The sequence below is a fragment of the Podarcis tiliguerta genome (genome assembly GCF_965153285.1).
Source record: "Podarcis tiliguerta genome assembly, chromosome: 9".
NCBI lineage: Eukaryota > Metazoa > Chordata > Lepidosauria > Squamata > Lacertidae > Podarcis > Podarcis tiliguerta.
The window spans coordinates 70,375,800-70,399,511 of NC_139542.1; the positions used below are offsets into that span (position 1 = coordinate 70,375,800).

A 23,712-nucleotide genomic window follows, 5' to 3' on the forward strand; every position below is an offset into this window, starting at 1 on the left:
GGACTCCTTTTTTACAACAGCTCTGCTGGCTGCCAGCCTGTTTCCAGGCACAATTCAAAGCGCTGGTTTTGACCTATAAAGCCCTACATGGCACAGGCCCAGGCTATTGGAAAGACCAAATTCTCTCATACAAACCTGCCTGGGCTCTGAGAACTTTTTTGTGGGGGGCTTCTCTCGGTCCCCCCACCCTCACAGGGACTCCTGGTGGCGACGTGAGAGAGGGCTGCCCCCAGGCAATTTTGGAACTCCCTCCCTAGGGAGGCTAGACTTGGCTTCCTCCTTGCTGCCCTTCTGCCAGCAGGTGGCGCTGTGGGTTAAACCACAGAGCCTAGGACTTGCCGATCAGAAGGTCGGCAGTTCGAATCCCCACCACGGGGTGAGCTCCCGTTGTTCGGTCCCAGCTCCTGCCCACCTAGTCATGCTGGCCACATGACCCGGAAGCTGTCTGTGGACAAACGCCGGCTCCCTCGGCCAATAAAGCGAGATGAGCGCCGCAACCCCAGAGTCGGTCACAACTGGACCTAATAGTCAGGGGTCCCTTTACCTTTACCTTAGTTTGGTGCCCATCCCTGCCTCTTGCATGAGTGAGATTTACTATGTGCTGCATGAAGAAGGGCTGTCTTTTATCTGCCCCAGAGTTGCAAAAGGACTCGTTGAGTGTGCCACCAGATTGCCGATAGCTTGCCATGTACCCGCTGTTAGGATATCAATGTTCCGTTCCACCTTAAGAACAGACATGTGGAGTTGTTGTATGTCTCATGTCTGTTTACTTCCAGCACAGCCTGCTGGGAACTTCCGTTGTGTATAGCTTTTGCTTATGCTTCCTGTTCTTGGACATGAAAGAGAGCAGACATGTTCTTCTTTACATATGCCTCTGCCCGCCACTTCTGTTGCATGTTATTCACTCTGCTGACTGAGGCGTGCTCAAGCTTCTGAAGGCTTCTGAAGCTGTGTGCCACTGTTTTGATGCTGTTCCAAGGACCAGAGTTTGCCCGGCTGCCAGCCGGTGGGCTGGAGCCAGCTGGGGGCCTGCAAATTGCCCCCCCCCCCCCGTTCCCTTGAACACATCCCAACACCCACTGTTCCACTTCCCAAGGCTGGTCCTCTTGGCCTCCCTCCTCTGCACACGTTGTAACGTCGCCATCTTTATAATCCTATCAAAAGCACAACAGAAGGAAACAGATTCATCAAGCATTTATTATAATTCAATACAAACTCATGGTGATGTAGAGTATCAGAAACAGATGCTGAGGACCAGCCCTGTGTCTGCTGACATACACACACTGGGAAAGGGCTCCTTGCATGCCCAGGCAGCAAAATATTTCAACCTCTTTAGTCTTGACTTCTTTTTTACTCTGAGACAGGAATTGACCATTTGCATACTGTTTTCAGAGGAATGTGGAAGCAGGTTCCTTCAAAAGTCCAAATTGCCTGGGACTTCTTTTCTCTTTGTGGGATATTGAAGATCATTCCTTTCCGCTGTCCCTTCAGAGGACAGATGGCAGAGGGAATAGAATGGAGCATACAGAACAGGAACAAGCCACTTTGCTGCAGATCCCTCTGGTCTCTCTTCTGATACCCTGACTGGGCTTCCTCTACTTTTCACTGATCACCAGGTTTCTCCAGCTGCCGGACCTCCTGAGCAGCCAACGTGGAACATGTCCTACCTGTTCCAAGGACGGGATGGAGCAACCGCTTTCTCGGATGATACTGCCCTGGTGATTGAATACTTCAAAAAAAGTAAGTCTTTATCTCTGGGAGGTAATGGTGGAAATTGATAAAATTATGCCTGGCTTGGAAAGATGAGTATTTCTCCCACTCTTGTAGTGCTAGAATGGGCAGATGCACAATGAAACTGAATGCTGGAGGATTCATAAGTCTTTCTTCACACAGTGCATAGTTAAGCTATGGAGCTCACTGCTGCAGGAGACATTGATGGCCACAAACTCTAATAATAATAATAATAATAATAATAATAATAATAATAATTTATTACTTATACCCCGCCCATCTGGCTGGGTTTCCCCAGCTACTCTGGGCGGCTTCCAAAAGAATATTAAAATACTGTGATACAGATGGCTTTAAAAGAGGATTGAACAAATTTATGGAGGAGAGGGCTATTAAGCATGAGGGCTATATTCTGCCTCCACAGTCAGAAGCAGTGATGCTAGAAACTGCAAGAGGGGAGCAGTGGCGTAGCGTGGGTTGTCAGCACCTGGGGCAAGGCAAGTAATTTGCGCCCCCCCCCCCCGCTGCACTGTCCCTCCCCCAGATAGTCCCTCGCTCTCTCTCCGCACCGCACCACACGCCTGGCACCCTCCCCTCCACAGTGGGCGGCGACCCGGCGGCTCGGATCGGATTCGCACAGCCAGCACTGCAGTGAGAGAGAGTGAGTGAGACAGGTAGGGGCAGAGAGCTGCGAGTGCGAGTGCGCCCCCCCCAGATGTTGCGGCCGGTGCGGCTGGCCCCCCCCTGCACCCTCCACGCTACACCACTGGAGGGGAGAGTGCTCTTGGGCTCAGAACCTGCTTGCAGGTTTCCAATAATAGGCATCTGGTTGGCCACTGGGAAAACAGGATGCCAGACAAGATGGGCCTGATCCAGCAGGTTCTAGCGATGTTCTTAACGGAGTTTTGACCCCAGCCTCCTCCTTGCTGAGTTCTATTATAGCAGCAGCAAGGCTAAGGAGGAAGTAGGAAGGCAGACTAACGCTGGTGGGGCAGTGCCCAACCTGCCCCTCTGGACCAGCCCCCCAGTGAGATAAGACCATATGGGAGTGTGAAATGATTTGTGGGGGATTCTCAAGATGAGATGTGGCGCTTAGCAGCACATCAGTATGCAGATGGCACCCAGCTCTACCTCTCTTTCACATCAGAACCAGTGAAGGCAGTGAAGGTCCTGTGTGAGTGTCTGGAGGCGGTTGGAGGATGGATGGTGGCTAACAGGTTGAGGTTGAATCCTGACAAGACAGAAGTACTGTTTTGGGGGGACAGGGGGCAGACAGGTGTGGAGGACTCCCTGGTCCTGAATGGGGTAACTGTGCCCCTGAAGGACCAGGTGCGCAGCCTGGAAGTCATTTTGGACTCACAGCTGTCCATGGAGGCACAGGTTAATTCTGTGTCCAGGGCGGCTGTCTACCAGCTCCACCTGGTACGCAGGCTGAGACCCTACCTGCCTGTGGACTGTCTTGCCAGAGTGGTGCATGCTCTGGTTATCTCCTGCTTGGACTACTGCAATGTGCTCTATGTGGGGCTACGTTTGAAGGTGACCCAGAAACTGCAATTAATCCAGAATGCGGCACCTAGACTGGTGTCTGGAAGTGGCCGCCAAGACCACATAACACTGGTCCTGAGAGATCTACATTGGCTCCCAATACGTTTCCGAGCACAATTCAAACTGTTGGTGCTGACCTTTAAAACCCCAAACGGCCTCGGTCTTGTACACCTGAAGGAGCGTCTCCACCCCCATCGTTCAGCCCGGATACTGAGATCCAGTGCCGAGGGCCTTCTGGCAGTTCCCCCGCTGTGAGAACTGAGGTTACAGGAAACCAGACAGAGGGCCTTCTCGGTAGTGGTGCCCACCCTGTGGAACGCACTCCCATCAGATGTCAAGGAAATAAGCAGCTATCCTATCTTTAAAAGACATCTGAAGGCAGCCCTGTTTAGGGAAGTTTTTAATATTTAATGCTGTATTGTTTTTAACACTTGATTGGGAGCCGCCCAGAGTGGCTGGGGAAACTCAACAAGATGGCCGGGGTATAAATAAATAAATAATTATTATTATTATTATTATTATTATTATTATATCTGGGGTAAGGCATTTGATTCATTTTTGGATTGTGGACTGTCAGAAGTGGCCTGATGGTCAGTTTTGGTTAAGAATGTATGTAGCACTCTGGTACTATATACTGTATATAGACCGCTGTGGTTGGCCCCTGTGAGAACACGATGGTCCATGGGCTGGATCTATCAGGCTCTTTCTATCTCCTGATGTTTGGGGCTGCAAGGTCCATCTTGACCAGCAGCCCCAAACATCAATTCCTCTTGAGACAAGATCGGCTGGTTTCCAACTCAGGAGCCTGGGGAGAAATTTTGGATGAGGAGGATTTTGAAAGCATCCCTCTGCCATGTTGCAATGGAGGACTAATCAAGATGTTTTATCCCTGCTTGCTCACCAGATCCGGATGGAGACCTGGAAATTCCACGAAAGTCTTTGGGCTTCTCTGTGCTGCCACTAAGTAATCGTGTCTATCGGAAGCTTGTGGCAGACAGCAGCAGGAATGGAGTTCTTGTAGAAAACCTTCCCATCCAGGTAATAGCAACCCTAGGCAACAGGACCTGCTGCAAAATCTTCTGGTATATTCTAACCTTGCCCCTCCACTGTAAAGGGCATTAAGATCTACAAATGAGACCTGGTTAGTTTTGGCTATGGCCTGGTGGTTATCGACTTCTGGTAGCACATCAACGGTCTTTTTCATTGCTGTGGAATTCTCTTCCTGCTGAAATACTGGGGGTCCCATCAGTCCTGGCATTCTGCCGGCTTTTGAAAACACAGCTTCTGACTTGGGTCTCCTGTTTTTGATTGCTGTTTCATGCTGATTTAATGGACTTGTATGTCATATATTTAAATTATGGATGCATGGTTGTATTACCATGCATTTTAATTACAGGTAGCTGTATTTTCATAATTGTTTGTTTGTGGACCACCTTGGAACTCCTGTTCCCCCACTCTTCCTCTAGTGATTTACTCCATTTCTGGTCATGACTGATCCTCATGACACTCCTCATTGCTGAGGACCACAAATTCCCCAGCCCTGAATTAGACCACCTGGGAGTTTCTGATGCCACAACCTCCACAGACCTGCCCTTAGTCCTTGTGGATCCTGTGGACATTCCCTCTTCTGCTTGGTAATGTGCCTCCCACACTGCTGGACAGCTGCTCTGTTTGGCAAAGTGGAATGGAGAACTCAAGATAAGATTGGGGAAATGAGACAAAGACAGGAACCTACAGATACACTCATCCCTAGGCCCGTCCCTTCACCTATGCTCTTATAATAATAGAATTTTAGAGTTTGAAGGAACCACGAGGGTCATCAAGTCCAACCCCCTGCAATGTAGGAATATTTTGCCTAGAGTCTCATGCTCTACAGCAGGCAAACTCGGCCCTCCAGATGTTTTGGGACTACAATTCCCATCATCCCTGACCACTGGTCCTGTTAGCTAGGAATGATGGGAGTTGTAGTCTCCCTATGCCTGCTCTATAGACTGAACCATCCAATTTGGATGATTCAGTCTTTCCAGACAGAGTCCTATTACTTTGATCTCCTTGTTTCCTCTCACTCCCATTAAGCTTACACAGCAAATCCCTTCCTCTTTTCTAAGTTTAAGAGTCTCATGCTTGTACCAACTGAGCTACCCAACTTCCTGATAGTAAGAGCTGTTCGACAGTGGAATTTGCTGCCAAGGAGTGTGGTGGAGTCTCCTTCTTTGGAGGTCTTTAAGCAGAGGCTTGACAACCATATGTCAGGAGTGCTCGGATGGTGTTTCCTGCTTGGTAGGGGGTTGGACTCAATGGCCCTTTGTGGTCTCTTCCAACTCTATGATTCTATGATTCTATGATTCTATGATTCTATCCCCTTGCTGGTGTGCTTTCCAAATAGACCCATAGCTGACAGTGCGCTGACGGGGCCCCAGGCTTGATGGACTTGTGATTTGATCCAGCCATGCAATTCTTAACTCTGTGTGTTGACAATTCTTAATCAACCATTCGTCTTTGTTGATTTCTCAGGATACAAACCTGCGCACCAGAAGTGGAGAGGCCCCAACTGTCCAGCTTGGTGTTCAGTTGATAAATTCAGAGGTGAGACAAATGGAAATGCCAGCAAGATCAGCTTGGGGAGCTCCAGATAGGAGATATCTGAGATTCTTGCGTGTTGTGTGACAGCACCTCCTCAGTGTGGGGGGCATGCTGGCTTCCCTGCTGGAGAGGAGGGGAAATATGAAGGTAGCAAGGAAAGAGAGAGAAAGGAGTGCCCCCACCTGTAGGATTGTTGACATGTCTGCTTAGCAAATTCGTGCTAACTGCAGTGTCAGGTCTTCAACATCTGGCAATGAAGTTCAGTTTTCCTAGCACACTTCTGTACAGTGTAGCGTCAGAAAATGCTTCTTCAGTATCATCTACCTGATAACCTGTTGTCATTGGTGTGTCTACAGGTTCAGTTTGGTTAACACATCAGCATTTTTCTGACACTATTGAGTCTGGCCGCTTCCATTTCGGGCTCTGATCCCATCTACTTTTGACTCCAGCCCCACCCACCAGACTATATTTAGGGGGGGGGGTGAACGAATTCCTACTCATGTAAAAACACGCTGATTCCCGGACCGTCCATGGGCCGGATTTAGAAGGCGATTGGGCCGGATCCGGTCCCTGGGCCTTAGTTTGCCTACCCATGGACTAGCGCCTCATGATGTTTTCGCTGGAATCTCCTTTCATAGAAGCGTAGAATGGTAGAGTTGGAAGGGACCGCAATTCTATAATTCTTTGAACTCCTGTCTCTGTGATACTTTGGATAATAGCCTTCAAATGTGATGCTTTGTCAGAATCAAAACAAGCCAGAGATGCCAACACATCAAAAGAACTCGGATTCCAAATGTTCTGGGTAGTGCATGGGTGTGACACTTGCCTTGAGAATGCTAAATGTTCCAGACCTTTGCATGTTTGGCACCAGACTGCACACTCCTGACTCTAACCATGCTGCTATTTAAACACGGGCCTGTGATCCTGTTCTTGGGCTGCTGCCTTAAATGGAGCTCCCCTCCACTGGCCCTCATGTGATTCTGCCCCAGAGGTGCAAAAATCACTGCAGACAGCAGGCAACCGGGCAGCCAGCTCCTCTGGAAAGAGAGAGTGCCCCTGGAGGCAGTTCATGAATATAGATGATGGTTTGCATTCTCTTGTAAAGCCCTCTGCCCTCCCTCCTCTGCCTCAAGCGCTTGCAAAGGAGTTTGTGTTAAAATAACAGAGAAGCCGAGAGGCTCAGCCTTGCTAAGCACCAACTCCAGCCTGTCAGTCCAAATTAGGTTGTAAAGGATGGAGGGAATGTGCCTGCCCCTGTGCTCTGCAGCGAAAAAGGGGGAGAACGTATGGGGGAGGGAGGCTGATTAAAATACCAAGAGGTTCTCTTCTGCCTGCCAGCAGCTGGCCCACAAATAACAGGAATCGACGTTGCACTGAGTCACGTGTGCAAATCTGACCTGCTGTTCCCAGTGCTCAGAGTTCATGGCCTCTCTCAGTTGCCGCTCGTCATGGACTGTTTGGACACAGAGGAATGGTGGGAGGAACCAAGTGAGGAACCATCAAGGGAAGAAAGCTCAGATCCCAGGGAATGATGGTGGGACAATGATGAGTAGGGTTGTAAACAAAAATTGCCCTTTTCCCTTATGGGGTATCCAAAAGCCCATATAGAGTCCTTACGTTAGGTTCCCTATTGGTAGGAGAAAATAACAGAGGCCAACCAGAGAATATTGAGAAGCAAAGCAGCTAGTAAGCCTAATCTTTATTGATCTGTTGCAACAGGGTGCTCCCCTCACACGCAGGAAAGGAGGAGGAACCCAGAACAATGGCACGCAAGGCCTTATATAGACTTTTGAAATTGCCACCCTGTAGATCAAGACCTGTAGGGATGCGGGTGGCGCTGTGGGTTAAAGCCTCAGTGCCTAGGGCTTGCCGATCGAAAGGTTGGCGGTTCGAATCCCCGCAGCGGGGTGCGCTCCCATTGTTCGGTCCCAGCGCCTGCCAACCTAGCAGTTCGAAAGCACCCCTGGGTGCAAGTAGATAAATAGGGACCGCTTACTAGCGGGAAGGTAAACGGCGTTTCCGTGTGCGGCTCTGGCTCGCCAGAGCAGCTTTGTCACGCTGGCCACGTGACCCGGAAGTGTCTTCGGACAGCGCTGGCCCTTGGCCTCTTTGAGTGAGATGGGCGCACAACCCTAGAGTCTGTCAAGACTGGCCCGTACGGGCAGGGGTACCTTTACCTTTACCTTTAGATCAAGACCACCCCCAGAAACATCACAGAAGGGGTGTAACCTAAGACCACCCCACAGATACGTCATACGTCATACCTACATCACAGAAAAGGCGGTCTAAAACAGAAATTTGAATCTGATTGCCTTTCCTGATTGTCTTTCCTGATAGTCTGTCACCCATTAAAATGCTGATTACTCAATTCCTGAGACAATGGGAAGGCTCCCTGACCCACCCACCCACCCCCCCTTGCAGGGAAAACATTTGGTCAGTTTGGGAATTAAAATGGTTTCAGGTCAGTCTTCCTGTGCTGATTGTTACGTGCTTGGTTGGTACGCTTATGAACATTACCATATATCTAAGACCTCAAGATTCCTATCACAGTAGTCAGGGGGAGAAGTCTGGGAAGAGGGGGTGTCAGAAGATGAAGGGGTAACAGGCTCAGTGAGTTGAGAGAGTCTGTGGCGGAAAGAAATCCAGAATCAGGGCAGAAGCTGAAGCAGATAAGTGAAAGGAGGGAGGTCAAGAAGCAGAGATGTGTCAGGCTAGTGAAGAGTCATGAGTGTCTCCCCCTCCTGCTGCAATAAGCTCCCCTGCCTGGTCTCCCAGAACCAGGAGAGGCATGGAATGAACGGAGCAAAGAGAGGCTGCATGCAGGTGCAGTCTCTGATTGCTTGCAAGAAGCCCTGGAGAGGAGGAGACATAGAAGGTTCTGGGGAGGCAGGGACTTAGAGTCTCAACAATGATTTCATGGAGTAAGACCTAGAAGGCACGAGCTGCTGTGTTCATTAGGCCTGAAACTCCACCACATCTGTGAGGATTGTGTTCCGCAAATTAAGAGTTAACGCCAGCTTTGAACTGTGTAATTTACTAACCGGCTGGCTTGGTGACACTGCCTTCCCATACTCCTTGGAGGTCAGGCATTCAGGCTCATCTGTGCTCATTGCAAATGCTAAGCTTTGCTGGACTCCAGAACATTAGCTGTAATATTTGTTTGCTTGTTTGCTTGCTCTTGCCCAGGGCAACCCATTGTAGGTGGTCACACTAGACACTGGCACCATATATAGGGAGCCCTGGGTGCCTGGGCACCCATAAAAAAAAAAGTGGGTTCCTGGCCTCTGCTCCCCGCCACTGTCACACACCCCCCCCTTGCTGGGACTCATTTAGGTACATTAATTTCAGTGGGTCTTCTCTGACCAGGGCTAACCTTGGATGCAATCCTCTGGATTGTACTTTTTATTTTTCCAGAAGCTGCTTTGAGACATTTGGTGAAAAGTAGGGTATAAAATTCTTCAGTAATACAGAGGTACCTTGGGTTAAGAACTTAATTCGTTCTGGAGGTCCGTTCTTAACCTGAAACTGTTCTTAACCTGAAGCACCACTTTAGCTAACGGGGCCTCCGGCTGTTGAGGTGCCGCCGGAGCCCAATTTCTGTTCTCATCCTGAAGCAAAGTTCTTAACCCGAGGTACTATTTCTGGGTTAGCGGAATCTGTAACCTGAAGCGTATGTAACCTGAGGTACCACTGTATTGCAATTAATAACAGCAGCTACAGACTGCACAGAGTAGAGACTTTTTCATTGCCCAGGGCTGAACCTCCTAAGTATATCTACATTGTAGAAACATTATTTTTACAGGGGATGGGGCATTCTGGGACTGGTGCTACAGTTGCAGAAAACAGCTGTGCCTTTGCCTTCTCCCCACCACCACCCCTCCCCATCTGCAAAGTTAATTTGGGACCGAACTTAAAGCCGGCAGGTTAATTCCATTGCTCTCCCCCCACAAAGCGCCGGGCCCCCTGGCTGGGGCAGGGCTGTCTGGCGAGCTACTTTGGAGTAATGGCCCAGGGGGTCAGCGGAGGGGGGCCGCGTGTGATGAATTATTCACAGAGGTGTTGGTAAGTGCAGAATTAATCCCCTTCCTTCCAGCTGGCTGCTGCACTAAATTATCACTCCTAGTCATGCGGGAAAATGCTGCGGAATTCATTTAGCTGATTATTGTTTTGATCTAAGGGCTGTTGTGTTCTTTTTTATCCCCCTTCCCCAGTTCTCCTCCTCCTCCTCCTCCTCCTCCTCTTTCTCCCCCTCCCCAACTAATGTATGTACAAGCGAGGGAGCGGGGAGGGGGGAATATCAGGTGACAAGCTCAGCTTCTCAATCCTGCCCTTAAAGCTTGTTTCAGCAAATCGGCCCTAGCAACAATGGAGAAAAGAATGGATTTGTTGCTAGCGGCGCAAAGGAAAGGGAGGGGGGCGGTGGGAAGCGGCGCCGCGGGTTCAAGCAATCACAGCTTTGCGATGAACTGGACCGTTTTAAGTGCTAACCTCCCAGAATCCATCAGATTTTTTTATGAGCAACCTGGCAGGCGGTCGGTGTAAAGAGTGCAGGCTTTGGGAAGGTTTAAAATGTGCCAAAATCACTGGTCTCCAAGAGGCAGGTCGAGTCACCTGTAGATCCTTTCTGCGCCCTTGGATTTTTAGTTGGGGAGAGCACTCTTGCACTTGGACCCTGCTAATGGGCTACCCAGAGGCAGTGGCGTAGCGTGGGGGGTGCATGGGGGCCCGGCCGCAGCGGCCGCAACATGGGGGGGGGGCGCTCGCACTTGCAGCTCTCTGCCCCTGCCTGGCTCCACGGGTTAGGGGGCGCAAATTACTTGCCTTGCCCCGGGTGCTGACAACCCACGCTACGCCACTGCACAGAACCAAGCCTTGGTATGGCAACAGGCTACAGTGAATAAGGCAAGAGGCCTGTGAACGTACAGCTGTGTTTCAGCCATTTGGAGGGAGAGTTGCCCCCTTTTAGGAGGTTTCTTCACGTGTCCCCCCCCCCACTTATAGATACCCCAGCAATCCCCCAAGCCAACAGAGTCCTTCCTCTTCTTTGTGGGCGATGCTACTTTGGCATAGTGATTGGCACTCACTGCCGAACCTGGGAGCTAGTGGGAGCAATTAGGTATGTTAGCAGGATTGCTTTGCCCAGCAATTCAGAGTGACAACTCAAAGGGAGTTTACAAAGGAGGGACATGCTGGTTTGGTTAAGCATGAGAAAAAGATGAGCTCTGTAGCAGTGGCGTAGCTTGGGGGGTGCAGGGGGGGCCGGCCGCACCGGGCGCAACATCTGGGGGTTAGGTTTAGGGGGCGCAAATCCATGGGTTAGGGGGCGCAAATCCACAGGTTAGGGGGCGCAAATTACTTGCCTTGCCCCGGGTGCTGACAACCCACGCTACGCCACTGCTCTGTAGGTTCCAGCCTCCTCTTCGTGCCTTCCCATTCTACTGAGACTGGGGTTGCCAAATTTTTGAGCTTTTATTGTTGAGCTTTTCGAAGGAAACCTCCCCCCAAAATTGTGATTTTTAAGCTTTTTGAGCTGTTTCTGCTGGTTTTTCCATCGTGTTCCCAACGCCATTTTTACACCTGAAAACCAGGGCATGCCAGGTATTTTCCTGACATACGGCAAGCCTGAGACACATTCTCATGTACCAGGCCACAAATCTCCTGAGTTGCTGTGCCCGCTGCCTCCATCACCCTTTCATTCTTTTACCTCATGGAGAAGGGCGATGGCTGAGTTTGTAAGTGAATCTGCTTTGCAGGTCCTGGGCTCAACGTCTAGCTTTTCCAGGTGAGGCTGGGAATGTCCCCTGCCTTAAACCAGGGATGGCCACCGACGGATGGCTTTAAAAGAGGATTAGGCAAATCCGTGCAAAAGAGGGCTATTGATGGTTACTAGCTCTCCCTCCACAGCTGGAGGTAGCAGTCCTTCTGAATGCCAGAGGAGAGAGTGTGGCTCTTGAGTTTGAATCCAGCTTGCTGGTTTTGGGAATGTTCAGGGAGGCAGGAGAGGATATATTGTTTATATCCTTTTCAAGTTCTATAATTTAGCAGAGTAACATTCCCCTTTTTAAACTTACACAGCGGATAGGTTTGCCAGGCTTGTTTAAGCCTCTAAAATAAGTTTCCTGGTAATTCCCCTTTTATTCCCTTCTAAAAAGAATAGACACAACACAGTCTTGTATAAAAGTATAAAATACTTTACTCACTCTCATTCTGTTCACAGATGGATCCCAGAAGGCAGATTTAAGTTACCTGGAATCTATCGCATAGGGAGATACTTCCTTTGTCCTCTCTTGGCCAAGAGAGCATCTCAGGCTGATGCTTCTATGAAAGCAAAATAGAGAAGAGATGTGGTGGCCAGTCCTGTGCTTTTTGTTACCTGCACAGGTGAGGTCACGCCCACCTCTGGTCACATGTAGAAGAAGTTTGTCCCAGCACAGGAGGAAACAGGAAGTTTATCTACTGCCTGGACAAACATCCCTCTTCATGTGTAAACATGTCCACTCTAGGAATGTTGTATTTGACTGCTCTGTGTTTCACACCCCACACTCTTCAGACACTGTGAGAGCACAATGCTGGACAAGATGGGCTGCTGGCCGGATCCAACAGTCTTTTCTTGTGTTGCGTTTTTCATCCTTGAGAGTAGCTGACACATGGACCGAACGAGTCATACAGCAGCACTTTATGTTCCTATGAGGCACTGTCAACATTTCCACAACCAGAACCCCCCCCTCCCGCCAAAAAAACACTGACGCAAAATCTGCATTTGCGTGGTATGAGCTACCATTTGGGGGGATTTAATTAAATCTAATAGAAACAGCACTTTTGATCCTACATTTCTTTTCCTTGCTCGCTGTCACTTTAAACTGTTTTAACCAAGTAACAAATTGGGGTTTTCGGGTGGTCTTTAAAAGAAGAAAAACACACAAAAGGCAATCCTGGCTGATAACAGTAGAATTAAACACCCCATCATGCGATGTGACTTGCTTTAAAGTGTCAAGTTCTGACAGGTCCCTTAGTGCTCAGTGGGCTGTAGAAAGGTGGGAAGAGAACATAAATTAAACTAATCATGTTTGACGATGGAGAGAGAGACGCTCTTTCCCTTGGGGTGGAGGAGAGCAGTCTTTTGCCAGGGCATCTGGGCACCTACTCTCTGACAACAATGACTGTTGTTGTTTTTTTGTCACTTTGCCGGCAGAGTGGTGCCATTTGTTGATCTTGTTTTATTTATGAATCGCTTCCCAGGTAGCATCTCAAAACCATGTAGCAATAAAAAAAAACCCACAATAAAAATGTGTATTAAAAATATCCTATGTTAAAATGAATTAGAACCATTTCATATACAGTGGTACCTCGGGATGCGAACGGGATATCATAGCTGATATCTCTATTCTTTTTCTACTTTGTAACTTTTCATATATTTCTCCTTACAAAACTTCTTGTGGTCCTACTAGCGTAATTTGTTGATTACAGTTGTTCTTCAAATAGTTCTTTGTTGATTACAGTTGTTCTTCAAATACTTCTTCCAATCTTCTGTGAATTTCTAGTCCCACAGATTTTGAATCCTTCCTGTCATTATATCCAGTTCTGCATAGTCCATTAATTTTATCTGCCATTCGCCTCACATATTCATTCTCAACAAGTGCTGTTTTTCACAAACATCTTCATCCTCTTAGTGGAGTGTGTGTGTGTGTGTGTGTGTGTGTGTGTGTGTGTTTAGTCTTCGTCCAGCTGAAATGGCTTCCTTAGGTACTGTTGCCAAGTTATAATTTATTTATTCATAATACATTGATGAGCCAGTGAGTAAATCACATTGTGCATGTTGGAGTTAACTCTTCATTAGCAAGACCAGGATCTGCACAGACATGACAGAATGTCAGGCCTAATGAGCTCATTCCTGGTGGGTCCTGCCCTATGGATCAGTTGTTGAGACTGAAAGCCCCTGCCTCCCCACAGCTGTCTTAAATCTCCTCCTTTCCAGGGCTTTACCCCAAGTAATCTGAGACTGTGCCTCTGTGAAGCTAACCTCTCCTCTGCTCTCTTCTTGCCTCTCCCCCCTTCTGGGAGACCAAGGGGGAAGGGAGCTCATTGTTAGGATATAGTTCTGTTCCACCTTAAAAGGGTACAGGCATGACTGTTGTGTGTCACATGCCTGTTTACTTCCAGCACAGATCTGCTGGGAACTTCCGTTTGTATATAGCTTTTGCATTGCTGCTGTTTTGCTGGACACAAAGGGAACCAGACATGTTTTTTCCTTTGTTCCTGCTGCTGAATAAAATGCTGTAATACAGTGGTACCTCAGGTTAAGTACTTAATTCGTTCCGGAGGTCTGTACTTAACCTGAAACTGTTCTTAACCTGAAGCACCACTTTAGCTAATGGGGCCTCCTGCTGCTGCCACGCCGCCGGAGCATGATTTCTGTTCTCATCCTGAAGCAAAGTTCTTAACCTGAAGCACTATTTCTGGGTTAGCAGAGTCTGTAACCTGAAGCATATGTAACCTGAGGTACCATTGTATACTGCTTAGACATGGCTCTGTCCGCCTCTTCTGCTATGAGAAGATTTATTCACTCTGCTGATAGAGGATGCACGGCTCTCAAAATGTATCTGAGGCTCGTGTCGCTGACTGATGCTGTTCCAAGGGAGACCGGTGATCGTCTGGCTGCCGGCCGGTGGCTGGAGCTTGCTGGGGCCTGCCTGATGCCCCTGTCTCCCCGGCAGTATCCCAACACTCATTGCAGCAGGAGGGGGAGGCACTTGTGCCTCTTGGCCTCCCTGATTCAGCTTCAGCTTCAGCTCCTGCCCCCGATTCCTGACTTCTTTCAGCCACAGACTCTCCCCACTGACTAAGCCCTGTTATCTCTTAAGCTTCTGACACGCCTTCCTTGTACAGTGGTGCCCCGCAAGACGAATGCCTCGGAAGACGAAAAACCCGCTAGACGAAAGGGTTTTTCGTTTTCTGAGGTGCTTCGCAAGGCGGATTTTCCAAAGGGCTTGCTTCGCTAGAAGAAACAGCCCTGCCTCTCCTGTCATGGTGACGGTCACTGCACGCACGCACGCTCGCTTACCCACTCCTCCGGCTCCCTCCCACCTTCCGGCTGACAACTCCTCCGGCTCCCTCCCACCTTCCTGCCGACCTTCCGGCTGCCTCGCGCCGCTGCCCACCGCCCTCGCGCGCTCCCCTCAGGAGCCGTTGCCACCAGCAGCCAGCGTTGCAGCCGGAGTCGCGCTCCTGAGCCCCGCCGCCCTCCAGCAGCCACGTCGCGCGGTGTCCACAAGGCGCGGGTCAGTCCAAGGACCGGCTGCGGCAGCTGCCCTGCTTCTCCCCACCCCTCCCCGCCGTGGTGCTTCGCAAGACGAAAAAACTCGCTCTACGAAAAAACTCGCGGAACAAATTAATTTTGTCTTGCGAGGCACCACTGTATTCTCCTTCTGACCACTCATTGTCTTCCCAATGCCACTCTCCTTTTTACTCTGAGGAAAGCTTACTTGCCTACTGCTACTGAGTGAGATGGGCCAAGTGGCTGGGCCCAAAATAAGGTAGCATCCTGCCATCTGCTGCTTGTAGGCCAGCGATGGACCAGCACAGAAATTTGTGGGTTAGAAGCAAATAAGCAAGCAAGCAAACAAGCGAGTGAGCGAGTAAGCAACAAGCAACTCCAGCAATCCTGCAGCTGTGTTAGCTTACACATATAAGAGCCGTTGTGATTACAGTAAGGGGGAGGGAGGAAGATTATTACAGAAGGAAATGAAAGGCTAGTGCCTGAATGGAGGTGGGTTGTGGGCTCTCCATTATTCTCTGCCAGGTTCCTTCCTGCCCTAATCCCCCCCCCCCCTTTGGCTCAGCGTCCTTAGAAAATCTTGATTGCTGCAGAAATTACAGAGGAGTGATAGAATGACTGCCGAATGGAAACGGACTGAGCCAGCCTCGCTTTGTTAGGCAGCTAATGAGTGGAAGACAGCAGGGCCAAAGCAAAGCGGAGCAGAACATGCACACACAGAGACATTGAAATGAACGTCTTTGTGGAAGAACATTTGTCCGTTCCCACTCACCTCCCAGAGGAGGGTTTAGGAGAGAGCTAATTGAATTAGGAGCATGTGCAGCACTGCTAGCCAACCTGCCCTGTCTTTGTCAGGCAAAGAGTGGGGTGGGGTGCAGGACTGGAGTCATCTGTATCCTTCCAGCCCACCTTGGGCGCCATCTGTGCGCTTGGTGTCATTTGCAAGGAGCCTGATAAACTGTTGCATTTTGCATGAGCCGCTTCTTCCCCACGAGGGTCTGTACAAACTGGGTTGTGATTCCCGTCCGGGCCCACTGCTGTGAATGCCAAGGGCACTCAGCCAAGGTCAAAGACCTCCCAGCCGAATGAAATGTGAAGGCCCAGAAGATCCAGCTGGTGGTTAATAAGGCGCTGGTCAACAAGGGCACCAGAAGGGCATCCCCCTACCACCATTTGGGCAGTTGCTCACTCTACACATCCTTCTCGTGAGCACAGACTCCAGGGATGGAAGAGGATCTGAGCGAGAGAAGAAACAGAACAAGTAAAAGGCAGTCCTTCTTCACAAAGCATGTAGAGGGACTTCCAGAGCAGCACGCCTACAGTCGGGTGGGGATCTGTGCTCCTGCTGTCTCGCGGCAGACCCAGTGTTGGAGAGAGGCAGAAATGGGCGACAAGTCACCCGACCTCAGGAGGGGATCCTGAGGGCAGAGCCCATGGCAGCGCAATAAGGTGTTTCCCAAAGCGAGAAAACAAAGTACCGTATTTTTCGCCCCATAGGACGCACCATGTTTTTTGGGGGGGGAATAAAGAAAAAAAATTATTTCCCCCCCCCAGGTGCTTGTGGGCCCGGGAGCGGGGAGAAGCGCTCTTCTCCCCGCAGCCCGCCTTCAGACCAGGTCCGGGGACAGCGGGAAGACGCACTGCGCCTCCCCGCTGTCCCCGGAGCTTGTGGGGCAGGCAGTGGGGAGAAGCGCTCTTCTCCCCACCGCCCGCCTTCAGATCAGGTACGGGGACAGCGGGAAGACGCGCTCTGCCTCCCCACTGTCCCTGGAGCTTGTGGGGCTGGTGGCGGGGTCTCCCCGCCGTCAGCCTCCAAACCACTTCGGGAGACAGCAGGATGGCGGCGTTCCACCTCCCTCTGTCCCCCGACCTTGTGGGGCTGGCGCTGGGGCTCTCCTGAAGTCTGGAGAGCGAGAGAGGTCAGTGCGCACCAACCCCTCTCCCTCTCCAGGCTTCAGCGAAAGCCTGCATTCGCCCCATAGGACGCACACACATTTCCCCTTCATTTTTGGAGGGGAAAAAGTGTGTCCTATAAGGCGAAAAATACGGTATATAGCCAAGAAGCGGGGAGGACCTCCGCACAAATGGGTTAATTCCCTCTCCGACACAAACACCCCAAAACCTGGCGAGGCAGTGCCAAACTCTCCAAAAAGAGAGAGACTGTTAAAAACAAGAGGTTTTACTCCCCAAAACGGCGGTAGAGAACTTAAAATCTTTAACAACTTCCCACTAGCGAAGGTGGGCAGCAAGATAAAAAGCTTTTTTGGACACAGAGTTTGGCTTGAAATAAAGAGGGGATCGCAACACAGCACAGACATCTCCTGTTATAATACCCCACGAAGAGTTTGTTAGGAGCAAAAACAAACACCCCAAAGATTTAAGGAAATTGCGGTAAGAAAGAGATGGAGATTTTTTGGGAGGGGGGCAGATCCTAGCTATCTGCAACACGATTGGTCAGTTAAGTGTTTTATTTCCTTGATTTAGGGGGGCAGCTGCCCCCCCCCACGCCCGTCTAGCTACACCCATGGGGACCGCCAACTTGGAAGACTTTGAAAGAGGATTGGACGAATTATTGGACAAGAGGGCTATCATTGGCTACTAACCACGCGATGACTATGCCTTTACAGTCTGAAGCAGCCCTAATGAGGCATCACGGCCTCTAGTCATGGAGGCAGGAGGCTCCGAGGGCCACTTTGCCACCAGCCACCCGCAGCGGCCAATTTGGCGAGTTAGGAACGCATTACAAGGAAATGAGTCGGACGCATTTGCTGGGCACGTCAACGAATGCCGAGGGAGCTGGTGGAGATTGGCTCCTTTCGGGAATGATTGAAGTTTTTGCGCTCGCTGAATCCGCTCCAATTAGAGAGCCACCCCTGTTTGCTTAAGGACCATCTGCCGAGTGTCGTTTGTTTGCAGCGTTGATGAGCTACAGACAGCAGCTTCTAATTGATCTGTAGGGCCCTGCCAAGGGAGGAGAGGCAGCCGCTCCCAAGCCAAAAGCAGGGTGTCCAACCTTGTCGCTGATCTGGGGTGGACAGTGATAGGAGGATATGATGGCTTATTCCATGGGTAGGCAAACTAAGGCCTGGGGGCCAGATCGCCTTCTAAATGTGGCCCGCCGATGGTCCGTGAACCAGTGTGTTTTTACATGAGTAGAATGTGTTCTTTTATTTAAAATGCACCTCTGGGTTATTTGTAGGGCCTGCCTGGTGTTTTTACATGAGTAGAATGTGTGCTTTTATTTAAAATGCACCTCTGGGTTATTTGTGGGGCATTGGAATTCGTTGGGTTTTTTTCTTCAAAATATAGTCCGGCCCCCCACATGGTCTGAGGGACAGTGGAGCGGCCCACTGCTGAAAATGTTTGCCTTATTCTTTGCAAGAAAGGGGTCTGTGCAAGTACATACATGTGTACTAGAGTTTCCCAAGTCGGATGTGCACACCTTTTAATAGTTGTATGATAAGCCAGTGTTCACAAATTGATGCTTTTTCTACTAACTGTTAAAGACCCAGCAGTCCAGCTAGGAAAATCAGTTGGCAATCTTTGAGACCGAACTGAGACCCTAACTTTCTAAACGCAAACTGAACCCAATTTCCCTCACATTCTGATTCTCCATTGACCTTGTCTCCCAGTCCTGCAGAGCATCACCAGTAGTGTAGTCCAGCCTCGACAGTTTTCCGCAGATTTGTCTGATGTTTTTGAATAAAGCTAATGATATTGATGGTTGTCATGATTTGATGATTAATTTTACAGTTTTCAAAACAGCATCTTCATCCATACACAGGTTTCAGGGTTTTGTATATAAAAAAATGCAACTAGTCCTATACAGTGATACCTTGGTTTAAGAATAGCTTAGTTTATGAACAACTTGGATTAAGAATGCTACAAACCCCAGAAGTAGGAGTTTTGGTTTGCGAACTTAGCCTTGGAATAAGAACATGTTGCACTTCCTGTTGAGTGTGTTCTATTGGTAAACTGAGTCCCGCGCTGCTATGGGAAAGCATGCCTTGGTTTAAGAACGCTTTGGTTTAAGAACAGATTTCCGGAACGGATTAAGTTCGTAAACCAAGGTACCACTGTAATATTGATACAAAATATTAACCATTAAAGGTAAAGGGACCCCTGAACATTAGGTCCAGTCGTGGCCGACTGGGGTTGCAGGGCTTATCTCGCTTTTTTGGCCGAGGGAGCTGGCGTACAGCTTCCAGGACATGTGACCAGCATGACTAAGCCACTTCTGGCGAACCAGAGCAGTGCACGGAAACGCCGTTTACTTTCCCACCGGAGCGGTACCTATTTATCTACTTGCACTTAGACATGCTTTTGAACTGCTAGGTTGGCAGGAGCAGGGACCGAGCAACGGGAGCTCAATCTGTCGCGGGGATTTGAACCGCCAACCTTCTGATTGGCAAGTCTAGGGGCTGTGGTTTAACCCACAGCGCCACCCACGTCCCTTAACCATTACCCATGCAATAGTTAGCATTGTAATGTTCTACATTTCTTATTGCACAGAGGCCAGACCTGTTTTTGACATCATCCACCACAGATGGCCTTCCTGTCCTGGATCCAGAACTGGTGGAGCAGCTGGGGACCATCAAGGAGCCCTGGACAAGTATGGTGCCCCGAAAAGAGGTGAGTGACTCCCTTTCCTTGGGCTGCGTAAGATATGGGAAGGTCTAGCGGCAGGACTACGGAGCTGTATTTCCCTTGAAGTTAGAAATCACTGGGAACTTATGGTGCCTTTGCAACATCTTGCGATTTGCAAGTACAAAAGCAGAGCACATGGAAAGTAAGCACAGTTCTGAAGCAAGCAGCTCGACTGCTAGAACTGCATCAATTTATATATTTTATTTTTGCAATAATTTTTATTAAGGTGTTCAGTCCTGCAATACAATATGAAAAAGGGAAACAGATACTAAAAGAGGGGGGAAAGAAGCAAACAAACAGCAGGGAGAGGATTAAGCAGATATATCTGAGGCAGTGGACTCACCTGGAAAATATATATTCCAGGAGTGACAAGAGCTTATTTCTGCAATTGAGTGTGGTGGCAACTGATGCAGGTGCCTTTTTTCCCTCATGTGTGTGTGTGTTTGTGGAAAGATGGATTGATGTGGGATGGGAATACCTGCACTGTTTTGTGGCCCTGCCTCTTTCCATTGCTTCTTTGGATTTGGCAGCCATTTTCTCTTGTCCCATGAACCTCAAAGCAGCCATTTGGAGTCTTGGAGTCTAGGAGTCTTGGTTGACCACAAACTTGACATGAGCCAACAGTGTGACGCGGCAGCTAAAAAAGCCAATGCAATTCTGGGCTGCATGAATAGGAGTATAGCATCTAGATCAAGGGAAGTAATAGTGCCACTGTATTCTGCTCTGGTCAGACCTCACCTGGAGTACTGTGTCCAGTTCTGGGCATCACAGTTAAAGAAGGACACTGACAAACTGGAACGTGTCCAGAGGAGGGCAACCAAAATGGCCTGGAAACGATGCCTTATGAGGAACGGCTAAGGGAGCTGGGCATGTTTAGCCTGGAGAAGAGGAGGTTAAGGGGTGATATGATAGCCATGTTCAAATATATAAAAGGATGTCACATAGAGGAGGGAGAAAGGTTGTTTTCTGCTGCTCCAGAGAAGCGGACACAGAGCAATGGATCCAAACTACAAGAAAGAAGATTCCACCTAAACATTCGGAAGAACTTCCTGACAGTAAGAGCTGTTCGACAGTGGAATTTGCTGCCAAGGAGTGTGGTGGAGTCTCCTTCTTTGGAGGTCTTTAAGCAGAGGCTTGACAACCATATGTCAGGAGTGCTCTGATGGTGTTTCCTGCTTGGCAGGGGGTTGGACTCGATGGCCCTTGTGGTCTCTTCCAACTCTATGATTCTATGATTTTATGACTGGCACCCATGGCACTTCCTCAGAATTCCAAATGTGCCCGCTACCCCCCAAAAAAGTGTCAGATGAAGAGTGAACGCAGAGCTCTTTTCAGGGGCAGGGGCAGCACACACACGCTCCTCCACCAACTGCCTAAACAAGGTCTATCTTGTTTCTAGAAACTCAGATCTCCATGGCAGGCCAGGCATTGGGAGTACAGTCACGGGTCTACATCACTGGGCATGTGCCAAGGTCCACATTCCTCTGTGGGGCCCACTGTTGACTCTGTGCACCTCCCAGCACTCCTCCTCCTCATCTGCTCACCTGCCCTTTCAAAGCAGAGCCCTCCTGGATCATGTCCATGTTCCACCTAGTCCAGCCTCCTGTTCTCACAGGGGCCAACCAGACGCCCATTGTGGGAAACCAGCAAGTAAGAGAGGAGCACAAGAGCCTTCTTCTCTTCCAGCAAGTGATTTTCGGAAGCACTGCTACCTGTGACCACGAAACACAGCAGAGCAATCGTGACTGATAGGCGTTGGTCACAGAATCCAAGAATCACAGAATTACAGAACTCTAAAGCTGGAAGGTCCGTCCCCCCAAGGCTCACCTAGCCCAACCCCACCGCAAAATAGGGAACAGGGAAAGACTTTATGACAGGTGGCCCTCCAAATTGCAACAAAACCTCGAGGGAAGGAGAGTCCACTGCCACCTTCAACAGCCCCCTCCTCCATGAATTTGTCCAATCCTAATCCTTTGTGGCTTAGGGCCTCGTATTTGCAGGACCGCCTCTCCTGGTCTGCCCCGCAGAGGACCTTAAGGTCCATGAATAATCACAGTTTAGAGGTCCCGGGCCCTAAGGAAGTCAGATTATCCTCCACCAGGGCCAGGGCCTTCTCAGTGATGGCTCCGACCTGGTGGAATGCTCTGTCCCATGAGACCAGGGCCCTGCAGGATTTAACTTCCTTCCGCAGGGCCTGTAAGACAGAGTTGTTCCGCCTGGCTTTCAATTCGAACTTAGCCTGATCCTTTATTTCCCTTCTCTTCCCTCCCCCTCCCCTTTTTATGAAGATTACCCGCTCTGGGATCCCACAGTTAATTCTCCCCTGGTCTCCTCACTGGCCCAAGTAGGACTAATTTAGCCAGCTAGCCCTGGTGATCATCTAATGTTTATTGGATGGATTTTCCCCCCTAAATTGATTTTTGAATTCTGAATTTATTGCTATTCGCGTTTTATACTGTATTTTATGCTGTTTTTTTGTTGCATCAATTGTTTTAAATTTGTTGTTAGCCGCCCTGAGCCCGGTTTTCTGAACCGGGAAGGGCGGGGTATAAATAAAAAATTATTATTGTTATTTATTAAAGCCTTCTAGGTTGGTGACGAGTTCCAATCTGCCTTGGTGGGGTGGGGGGAACTGTGTATTTTGGTTCATGGGGAGCGGAGGGCGAACAAATGAAGGAAGCAAAGGGAGAGTCACGGGGGGGGGGGTCTTTCTCGGGAGGAGGGACCTGCTCAAGCCCCCCCCCCAAAAAAACCTGGAATTGACAACTGGTAGCAGGTATTGTACTCTGACCCCATTAAAAAGAAACAGCAGCCCATAGCTGGCTGTATAAGTTTCAAGGCTTCCGGCACAATAAAGAGGATTCAGTTCTGAATCCATTTAGCTAATTCTTTGCTATTACAGCTGCATTAGTCTTTAGACCCCAGGCTTCCCCCAGAACTCGTATCTTTCAGGACTGTGAATATATGGCTGATTTCATCAAACCTGGGGGATTGATAAAAATCGTTACTAGTGCCTCAGTCACTAAGTGAAGGTCTCGCACACTTCATCCGTCTGGATTTTTGAAAAATAAAAATAAAATAGCATGCCATTAAAATCTGGTTATTAAATACCCAGGAAGAGGAACAAAGGGCGCAATGGCAACAGCTGCATTTTTTAAAACACTTTAAAAATGGGGAATTTACACACAGCAGAATTTGGCCCAGATGTTCCAGAGCAGCCACAGATCCGGATTTGCCCCAGTTGCTGCCTGAACCAGAGAGTGGTAATCACAGAGCTCTGCAAGCGTTGCCCTAATAAATGTGTTTGTGAGGAGAGAGAATGAAATATTATTATTATGGTGATTATTTTAATTTATCACACCCCCTTCATCGTAAGGTCCCAGGGCAGGCTGCAATAATTTCAAGAAAATAACATTGAATAAAAATAACAATAATGTTTAATGAAAAGTAACTGTTCATACAATAGCTTGTATTTAGGTCTTCAGTCTTTCTGCATTATAAAACTTCAGGATAAGGGTGGTGAAAGCATGGGTATTGGATGCACAGGGGAGTGGTTGTGTGGTTGTGTATGTGAGAGAGAGCATTCACATGGTTTGGTTTAGCCTCCTCCCCATTTCTGACTCTAAATTTATCCTCCAAAGCTTTTGCTAGCCTCCCTGCCACCTGCAAGCACAAGAAATAAAGGGATCAAACAGCTACTTCCATCCCCTCCCAAATGGCTATTAGCAGTGTGTGTGTCTGTGTGTGTGTGTAGGGTATTTAGACCAGGAAAAACAATGCAGCTAAACTGGAGCCTCCTGCCCCAGTGGCTCCACAAAGTTAACAGCAGGTCTAAAGGTTGTTAAAGCAACGCCCCCCCCCCCCCGAGCCCCTTCCCCATATTTAAGGCAGCAGTGTGAGGCTGTTACTTACTGACTTTTTCCTCCCGCTGCTTT

The 23,712-nt window shown here is 49.2% G+C and overlaps 2 protein-coding genes across 7 annotated transcripts in view; one reads left to right on the forward strand and one right to left on the reverse strand.

The window, feature by feature from the left end:
• CCDC33 (coiled-coil domain containing 33) overlaps positions 1-23,712 on the forward strand; it is a 178,209-nt gene that overhangs the window by 101,085 nt on the left and 53,412 nt on the right. For all 6 annotated transcript variants that reach the window (XM_083398868.1, XM_083398869.1, XM_083398870.1 and 3 more), the window contains 4 exons: positions 1,617-1,740; positions 4,178-4,311; positions 5,788-5,859; positions 19,643-19,762. In XM_083398868.1, coding sequence (XP_083254994.1) covers positions 1,617-1,740; positions 4,178-4,311; positions 5,788-5,859; positions 19,643-19,762 — 450 coding nt within the window. The remainder of the gene's footprint in view (positions 1-1,616; positions 1,741-4,177; positions 4,312-5,787; positions 5,860-19,642; positions 19,763-23,712) is intronic.
• LOC310657815 (uncharacterized protein) overlaps positions 1-23,712 on the reverse strand; it is a 437,520-nt gene that overhangs the window by 58,474 nt on the left and 355,334 nt on the right. The gene's annotated exons all lie outside the window — the stretch shown is intronic.